The sequence below is a fragment of the Quercus lobata genome, chromosome 5, assembly GCF_001633185.2.
Source record: "Quercus lobata isolate SW786 chromosome 5, ValleyOak3.0 Primary Assembly, whole genome shotgun sequence".
Taxonomy (NCBI): domain Eukaryota; kingdom Viridiplantae; phylum Streptophyta; class Magnoliopsida; order Fagales; family Fagaceae; genus Quercus; species Quercus lobata.
Window position 1 is genome coordinate 11,958,300 of NC_044908.1, and position 9,924 is coordinate 11,968,223.

Consider the following 9,924-nt stretch of genomic DNA (forward strand, 5'->3'; position numbering starts at 1 on the left):
TCAAGCAAATGTGTTGTTTGAGTTTTAGTCGAGCGTGGGTCACACAAAATTTCTGTCATGAGTTGACTTGAGCCAATCTTCTAGGCTTGATTTCTTGCTTCTTGACTGATTAGATTCAACTTAGTCAGGACCAAACTATTTAAATACAGCCATTAGTAACACTTGTTTTGATACATAAATTACTTAAAAACTAGCACTAGACTAGCTTGTTATTAAGATGTAATTAGTTTAGAGAATGATGTTTAACATGATGAAAATGAAGGAACACAGCAAGTGTACATGGTACAGTCTACTTGATGAATTTTATGGATGATGTTTGAGCTTGAATATAAGCAGCAAAATCTTGTCTACATTTGAAGGACATCATGCATGCATCTTATGCCCACTAGCCCACTTCAGCTATTGTCTAGGGTTCTATTTAGAAAAAGCATGCATCAAATCATGCTTTGATGTTTGGTTTTATTGTAAAAAACAAATGGGTTGGATATGCAACGTTTCCTCCCAAACCCATTGAAATGTTAAATTTTTTTAACGGTGAAAAAAAATCTTGTGCTTATGCTAAATCATCATTGACAAGAGACGTTATCTCATGCGCCCGGTGCATTTGAAATTTTTTCCATTGACAATCAATTTTCTATGCACTAATTGAATTTATCGAACTGTGCACAATTGAAAAAAATGGTGCATTATTGAAAACATATAATAGTTTCAACTGATTGATGATTAATATCAGGATTAACCAGTAAGCACCAATTCATTGACTATGCTCAAATGGGTGCATTATCATTTTTTTTTTTTAATTGGTGCATACTGCATAGTCAAATAAAAACATATGAACACCATAAATTCTAAGTATAGTTTCAATTGATTTGAGCTTTCTTCATACTCCAAGCACTCAATGTTGTGATCACAACGTTCCCAGTTCCATTATTGAAAGCATATAAGTGGGCCTCAGCATCCGTAGCCAATGTGGGATAAACTCTAGCTGTGATGCAAGCTTTTCCTTCTCCACCAAAGCTCTCCACTATAGAGTGATCAATCTGTAAAAAGAAATAAAACCTCGAATGCATTAAGGCAAAATGGCTAAATGGGTAAATGAAAGAAAAAAAAAATCATAGTCTTAAGCATGCAAACACAAATTCAGCAAAAAGGTGGTCAAATTCTATAGGCAGGCTTGTTGTCGATGTGTAAATTTATGTAGGTATAATCATTGTATGAATGAAAATTAAAGAATCTTTTAATTAAACAATATTAGACTGGTGGCCTCCGTTTTATTTGGTTGTATGCAATTGGTATTCATTTTAAGTAGGTATCTTCCATTAGAAAACATACAACCACGTAAAATATTGAATTTGACAAGAACATAAACTATCAAAACAAATGTGTGTGTTTCAAATTCATACATTATTAAAGATCTAATAATACACATGATAATGTATAGTAATCATTAAATACCTAAAGGACATCTTCTCAAACCTTAAAAAAGAATGTTAAGCTTTTGTACTTAGTGGTGCTTTAGTGGTGCTTCCATTTAGTTTTGATTTGGCAGGAGAATAGATAAAATTATCCTCGGCCTTGATTATCCATCCGAAATAAATAAATAAGAGTCCAAAAGAGTTTTTATTTTTAATAAAAATAAAATACAATATATTAAATGTATAAATCCAAAGTATGACAGGAACAACGGATCGGGTTTAAGGGGAAAAACCCCCTTTTAAAACTCAAATCTGTTAAATATTTTATATGGTAAATCTTTCCAAAAATTTATTAAATGTTAGAAATTCCATATCACACTCATCAAACCATGAATTGCGTAAAACAGGTGGGTCAGTTTAACCTTAAATAAAAAGGTTATTTAGTCCTTCAACTATTAGGTAAAGTTCAAATTGGTCCATCAACTATTAATTATGTCAATTTAGTCCCTCAACTTTCAAAATCAAATCAATTTCATCCATTGGTCCCATTTCCATTTAAATATAATGGAATTAATAGTTAAAACTGAATTGATTTTGAAAACTTTATACTTTCAATACTAACTTTTTAACTTATGCTTCATTTTCCACATTAATTAGTTTTGTTAAAATTTAAATATAGAGATGATTTAGAGATTTGACTTAATTTTGATAGTTATAAAACTAAATTCGCATAATCAATAGTTGAAGGACCGAATTGACCCAATTAATAATTGAGCTATCAAATTGAACTTTAACCTATAATTGGAGGACCAAATTAGTAAATTTCCCAAATATATATATATATATATATATATATATATATATATAATGTTATTGAATTAAATTCAAGCATTAGTACATTACTAGAGAGACTTGTCTTACAAATAAAATAAATGATAGGAACATTTTAATAATTTAAATGCATATATGATTGTATTGGATTCAAGAACCCAAGATTGAAAACCCAAACCTATTTCATACCCATTAAAAAAACCCCAAACTCCCCTTATTAGGATTTAATAGAATTGAAAAACCTACCAAATCTTATTCACTATCATCCATAGGCAAAGCCTGAATAGGTGCAATATCAAAAAATAGAAGTTGCTTGGCTTACATTCAATGTATTGGATATCACACGGATGCACTATATAACTAACAATGATTACATGTCAGTCTCATATCTGGTCTAATTTATTGGAGCACTAAATGGAAGTCTTGCCCTGGCCCAAAAGAAAGATTGTTAAAGTGTTTTGATGGAAATTATGATGAGCTATAGAAACATCTCGCACTTCTTAAGTAAACCATGAATGCAATGTAATCTGATTTACTTTCCATCCCTAGGCAGGTATGGAGTAGGTAAGACATCCAAAAAAAGGAAAGATTCTTAAGTGTTTGATGTAAATTGTGATAGGCTAGACACTGAAACACGCTGCAGTTCTTAGGTTTCCCATGAATGCAAATGTGCAATGTGTAGACAACGTGATTATTTTTGCCACCAACAAAAGAAGACAACATGATTATATAACTTTGTGTTTTTAAAGCGTTTTCTTTGGTTTTATATATAGCAACTCACCAAGCTTCTGAGTGACAGCTTCTCATGAACAGGGTCCACATCCACAAAAGCCCCATATGTGGTCTCATCATTTTCATGATTGAAGGAAGATCTGTCAACAATTAACACCCCATAAGAACCAAAAAAAATGAGTTAAAAAAAAAAAAAAGAGTTCGAAGTTTGGCAAGAGAGAGAGACCTGCTTTGGTCACTGCACATAAGCACCACATATTTGCTGTGGCTTTTAAAAATTCTATAAAACACTGCTGTATATTCTTGTAGGCCCTTTGAAGCCAATACTAGTAGCCCAAATGGCCCAATACCACCTTTAACTGATGCACCCTTTCGGCTACAAAGCAATTGTGGGTCGGTCCAACTTGGATCCAGCACTTCAGCTTTACTGAGCTCGCTTATCTCAAATGTAATAATCACATCTGCCTGTAAAATATTATGAAAAAACAAAGTACTTGTTTTGGAACATATAAGCTATTTTAACAATTTAATTTTGCTTTGTACTATGACATGTGGCAAAATCCCACTACTAATTTTTTTTTTAAATCACCTGAGCTGCAGTGACACCAGAAACTTCAAGGACTGATCCTCCCTTAAGCACTTGCTTAGGCAAGTTGACTTCTTTTAAACGCAGCGTTTCGATTTCTTTTATTGGCCATTGCACCAATTGTTTTCCAGAATTATCGAGCCAAATACTCCTTGGAATTGCCTGCAAAATGTGTGACAGAGATAATTTGTTTAAATTCTTCTTTGTTTTTTAAAGAATGTTCAAAATACTGAATAATTATATATATATATATATATATATTTTTTTTTTTTGAGGAAGTATATTATTTTTCTTGAGAATGAATTATCCAGAAATGCCTTTATATAAGAAGTGTAGGCTCACGTTTTTCAGGCCAAGCCCAAAATGAATGGGACCTTAGACCTTTAGCCCTTTACAATGAATTTGTAGAGAATGGGTCAAAGAGTTAGGCTTTAGCGTATGAACAACGGTCATCATGGTGCTCTTTACGATCAGATTGAGGCGGATCGAATTCCTCAGAGAGGGTTGGTCCTCGCCACGGTCTGGGGAGCCTTCTTTGATGCCTCTGGTGTGTTGGGGGGTCTCCGCCCCACCTCTCTCCTCTTTCTTTACTCCCCTTTTATAGCAGTTTTTCTTCCTCATGAATGGGGTCCCTAGAATAGGTACTTGTCCCATCAGCCCTTCCCTCCAATTGTTGGGAGTGGTTGTAAGGATAGAGAAGTATGGCCGTGTCAGGCACAAGGCACTAAATGCAATAATGGCAGCCTTTCCTTTCAACACTTTCGTTGTCCTTTTCTACTTTAGTACTTTTCCCACTCCGTGGGATGATAGGGAGTGTCACTACCGGTGGCAGGTTACCTCCTCCATCCTCGACTATACTATGCTGAGGAGGGCTCTCCCCGTGGCCGAGGAAGGGCTCTTTCTCCCCTCGACCGAGGAGAGATTTTTCCCTTGGGCTGGGCCTTTGGCCCAATAGAGACATCGACGCGAGCCTACTGGTCTTTTACCCCCCACAAGAAGCATATGTGTGTGCAGCCCAAAAGCCTAAAGTAGACTTATTCAAAAAATAATAATAATAATAATAATAAAATTAAAAATTTTAAAAAGAAAAAAAAAAAAAAAAAAGCCAAAGTGGGCCTAAACCCTAAAGTCCAATGGACCTGTTAATAGACAAAACTTGTCGTATTACTTTCTTCTTCTTTTTTCTTTTTACTTTTTTTTCGAGGAAAACTTGTTGTATTACTTAAAAGTGAAAAATAACACACTCCATTAAATTATTTTAGTGTTATTTCAAAACTAGCGAGTTTAATTCAAACATTTCTTTAAACTATGCATGGTTTGGATTGATTTCTTGTTGGAAAAAACCTATTTGTTTAAAGTTGTTAAGAGTAAAATTACACTTATAAAAAATGTAAAACTTTAAAAAGTTGTAAATTAAAAAATAAGTTAATAAACTAATTGGGAAAAAAAAATCCAAATTGACTTAATTGAATTATTTTTCTAATGGAACTTAAAATTTAATAAAGAAATTATGTAAAGCTAAAATTACCTGAACTCCAGACCATCCCTTCTTGATGTCATTCTCTACACTTGAAGATTCATTAACCCAGCCCCATAAGATTCTTCTATGCTTTGAGTTTCCTTCAAAGAAAGTCTTTGAGGCATAAAATTTTCCATAATCATATCTCAATCTAGAGTTTTTATGGAACGGTCCGTTATCCGGAATAAAGATATCCTTATCCTGGTTATAACTTCCAATCTTGTAGTAATCATGTTTTGTATCATCTAAACTCACCTTGAGCACGTGATTAGTATTGGGACCATCAATTGATGTGTCAATACCAAGTTGGCTTTTGATCAAAACTGGATAAAAATCTGGACACTCCCACATACCTGAATTTTTGGATGAGTAAAGTGGATTTTTAGCTTCTTCCCAATGAACAAAATCTTTGCTCTTATAAAGAATTGCTAATCCTTTTTGGTTAATTTTGTTCCCAATGATTACTCTCCAATACCCATCACGGCCTAGCCAACCAGTGGTTGGGTCTCTGAATGAGGATGAATTGATTTTGTTATAGAAATTAGGGGCCATTAGTGGGTTATCGTGGGACTTAACCCATTCCCTAAGGAATGGATCAGATAGGTTTTTGGGCATGGCCAAGTTTTGGACTTGGTGGTTGTTAGGGTCTATTCCAGTGTAGAGAATGACCGGTCGACCCTTGGGGAGGATCGTGGCAGAACCCGACCAGCAGCCGTTGATATCAGACGGTTGTGATGGATAGATGGCGGCTTCATGTGGGGTCCAATTCACAAGATCCGTTGATGTAGAGTGGCCCCAAACAATGTTGCCCCAAATTGCGCCTTTGGGATTATATTGAAAGAATAGATGGTAAATTCCCTTATATAACATTGGCCCTGCAAAAAGATCCACATATAACACATTAACACACTACCATACTAGGTAGATTACATAATCGGTAACCATAATGACCTAAACTATCAATTAATCCTTGTGTTTATATGATTGAGATTTATAAATTACATTCCCTTGAGATTTAGACCTAACTCACCCTTTAGGATTATTTTTTTTTTCCTTGATTTAGTTGATTATAATCTAAAAGGATGAATTGCAGGCAGCCCTTGAAACATTTACTCTACTTCTCCCACACACATACAAGAAGAAGAAGAAGAAAGAAAGAAAAAAAAAAAAAAAAAAAAAAAAAAAAAAACTGTGTCCAATACATCCATTTCTGTGATGTTGTACACTTTTTTTAATCCTATTAATATTGTTGAAATACGAAGTTTGACCATTTCAGATTGGATTCTGACCCATGTTTAATTCACCTATATTATTTTCTAAGTTTTCTTACTAAAAAAAAAAAAAAATCTACTACTTTTTAGAGATGGATTCAAGATTCATTTGGGATCATTTTTGTTAGTTAAAAAAAGTTTGGATATGAACTTGGCTATAGCTTATGGCTACAACTTCTACTAAAAAAATTAATATTACTACATATTTTGAAAATCTAACCATTGAATTACATGTTTTTTATATTCTTATCATGCATGTCAAATTTAGTGTCAATCAAATGTTATTAGGTGCATAAACTTATTTTTTATAAGTAATTTTAGACTACAAAAATTTAAAATTTAAATATTTGATTAATAACATAGTTATTAGTCTTTAATCTTCTAGAAATTTTACAAGTATGAAGGATGTAATTTAATAATGAATTTGCCAAAATTCACCTCTAATAAATTGAGTTCATAGTAAACTTTGTCTTTGTTAATTTTACATCAATCAATATGTTTTTATTAGATGTGTATTTTGATAAATCAATTCTTATTTATATTTTATCGTTATACTCTTCATACTTGCAAAATTTCAAAATAATCAGAGCTCAATAATTGTTTCATTCAAATAATAAATAAAGTCCAATTAATATGAAATATAACATGCATACAAGTAAAGTGCTTGTGGCCAAAGGCCTTGTAGCTGAATTGGCATCTCCCCATGTACAAATTGTTTAGGGGTCTAAGGGGGAAAATGTTCGAATTGCAGGGTTAGCATAATGTTGTAATTATTTCTCAAACAAAAAAAAGTAAAGTGCTTGTGGGGTGTGGGGAGTAAGGGTTAGGATTCAAGTCTCTAAAAGGGAGTTTCACACATATATATACTAAGTTTATGCTAGAGTAGAATTTATATCTTATATAAAAAAAATTAAAATTAAAAAAGCCATAAAATTCATAAAACATGAATTACATAAAAAGTTACTCCCTCCGTCTCACTTTATTTGTCATGTTTAAAAAGTCAAACATTTTAAGGGAACATCATTTATTGTCTTGTCTACCTTATAAAAATGTATAAGTTTACAAAACTACTCTTAAATAAATTTATCAGTTTTTTTAAAAAAGAGTTATTCTTAATGAGGCTTAGTGGTATAATAGGAATATTAGTAAACTAATAACTTTTATTTTTAAAAACAGGACAATATTTTTGGACATTCCAAAATGGAATAAAGGACAAACAAAGTGAAACAGACGGGGTAAAAGTTTTGTAACATTTAATGAAAAGTTATACTTGATCTATCACTATTTTCAAAGTTTTTTTTTTTTTTGATGAAGAGTGGTGGAAAGATTTTTTTTTTTTTTTGGATGAAGAGTGGTAGAAAGATCTGAATCATTGGTATTCCTATGGGAAAAAACTAGAAAGGGTCAGCCAATCAAACTATAACTCTTGACATTACTACTTTCAAAGTTGAATATAAAAAGATAAAAAATAAAAAATAAAAAGAAATGAAAGAAACTAATGAAGCCGGAAACATTGTAATTGTAAAATGAGAACATGACTAGAAAGAACATACCATTAGGATCTGTGCATCCAAAGACACCCATTTGTCCAATTCACCATCACAACAGGTCACATTGATAAAATCAAAGATGCAAAAACAAAAAATAAACCGTTAGAGCTATATAAAATAACAAATAATGACAAAATTCAATAAAGAAAATCAACAAATCATACCATTCATCCAATTTTTGGGAGGTTGAAAGTGATAAGAAGTTCTGTAAGGTTGATTATCTGCAGTAGCCTCAAGCTGAAGAACACCATAGCCAAGAAGGAGGGAGATGAAGAGCAACAGACATTTAGAAGATAAAGCCATGGTGGATTTCTTGGGAATGAGGATATAGAGAGAAAGCTGACTACTTAGATAAGAGGAAACCAACTATACATGGTGGCGTTTAAGCAAGAGTTTAATTTGATGAGATTCAAAGCATAATATGATTGGCATTGCAAAACTTGACCCCTAGATATCTTGGTCAACTTCTGATGAGATTCAACATACTGTATAATATTCATCGATATCGGACAAAGTAAGACGTGAAAGGTTCAAAGAGAAAGCATAATATTCTTAGGAGAGAGGGTAGATCTAGGAAAATACGTTTATAGACTTTGCGTCGTAAGTGCCAAAAAGTCAACACTAGTTTTCTAATTATTAAATTGATTAATGTTGCTTCAATTAAAAAAAAAAATGAGGACAAGAAGCATCTTAAGAAATGCAACACATATTATTCATTGTTGGAAGCTAAGCTTTACATGTGTGTGTGCAGTTGTTAGAGGATTAGCATCCGTGATCCGACTTCTAAAAAATATCACATTTTACCATCTCAAAAATTAATTTATCTTTTATACCATATTATTTTATAATACACCTGACATCTCAAGTTTTATTTTACCACACAACACATTAAAATAATATATATACATTATAAAATAATATAACACAAAACCATCTTTATTCTCTTCCATTTCTCTTCCCTCTCTCATTTTTGTCTCTCTTCCTCTGTCTCTCTCTTTCTTACTCTCAACAATCTAGCACCACCCACCGGCACAATTACCGACTCAAACCCAGATATAATACTTAAGTAAAACCCAATTACCCAAACAGAAACTCAAAGCCAATACCCAAATAAATCTCAAATCTTAAATAAAACTCAAAACCCAAACCACCTTCAACAAATTTAATTTTCTATTAAATCAAGGCAGACAGCAAAAATGACAAACTTCTTCAAAATCTCTGCATAGAAAAATTTCCAATACAAAAGGTTAATAGAAAGTTGATGAAAAGTCCTTTCTGATCAGTAATGTCAACCAGCAAATAGAGACAATTGATATGCTTTTCGATATGCTAAGGTACTTTTGAGGGCCCAAAATCAGGGAAAACCCAAAAAAAAAAAAAAAAAAGGGAAACCGTAAAAGACCATAACCATATTTACATCAATGCTTATACTTGTATGGAAAACACAACTACACCGACAACCACCCAGCTGGCAGCTGCGAACTCAAGACAATATTACTTCTCTAGAACCCGAACAAATATGAGACAACGCACGCACAAATTAAGAGATCTAATTATAGGAACTACAATGGTATCCAAACAGGACTACACCACCGCGCCTCCATCACAGGACCACTCCACAGCTTAGCAACAACCACGCCACCGCAACTCAGTTATAAGTTTAAGGTTGCTACAGTATTATAGTAAATTTAGGATGATATCGGAGCTCAATTGTAAATTTTTTTTTTTTTTTTTTTACAATTACAAATTGGTAATGCATGTTTTTATTGATTTGATGCTAAAATTTAGCATATTCAGAGTTTTGCAACTCTCAGAAATTGATGCTCTTGTTAGGTGGAGAAAGGTACGGTTGAATTAATAAATAAAAAAGGTTTATCTCCTTCATAGACCCATGGTCATTAGTCAATGTTATGGGTGAGTTTGTATTCGTAGGCTTGTAGCATCGATGACCTTGAATTATCAAAAGTCTTATTCTTATTTATTTAATTTTTTATGTGATTCTTCAAATAAAAGAGATAGA

At 32.7% G+C, this 9,924-nt stretch overlaps 1 protein-coding gene across 1 annotated transcript; it reads right to left on the reverse strand.

Annotated features, from left to right (window-relative positions):
• Window positions 1-712: 712 nt before the first annotated feature.
• Window positions 713-8,207, reverse strand: LOC115992454 (beta-fructofuranosidase, insoluble isoenzyme CWINV1-like). The gene is made up of 7 exons (XM_031116650.1): window positions 8,069-8,207; window positions 7,908-7,916; window positions 5,093-5,958; window positions 3,568-3,726; window positions 3,205-3,443; window positions 3,028-3,118; window positions 713-1,040 (listed from the first exon to the last, which is right to left on the reverse strand). The coding sequence occupies exons 1-7, from the start codon at window positions 8,205-8,207 to the stop codon at window positions 861-863; spliced, it is 1,683 nt and encodes a 560-aa protein (XP_030972510.1). The 3' UTR covers window positions 713-860.
• Between the last annotated feature and the right edge of the window lie 1,717 nt (window positions 8,208-9,924).

Bases quoted from the DNA above. Each gene is read 5' to 3' on its own strand.
- LOC115992454 (XM_031116650.1), bottom strand. From the start codon at position 8,207: ATGGCTTTATCTTCTAAATGTCTGTTGCTCTTCATCTCCCTCCTTCTT. The intron at 3,727-5,092 runs GTAATTTTAGCT...CACATTTTGCAG, and splicing joins AGGGATGGTCTGGAGTTCAG to GCAATTCCAAGGAGTATTTG. The intron at 1,041-3,027 runs GTGAGTTGCTAT...TTCTTTTTACAG, and splicing joins AGCTGTCACTCAGAAGCTTG to ATTGATCACTCTATAGTGGA.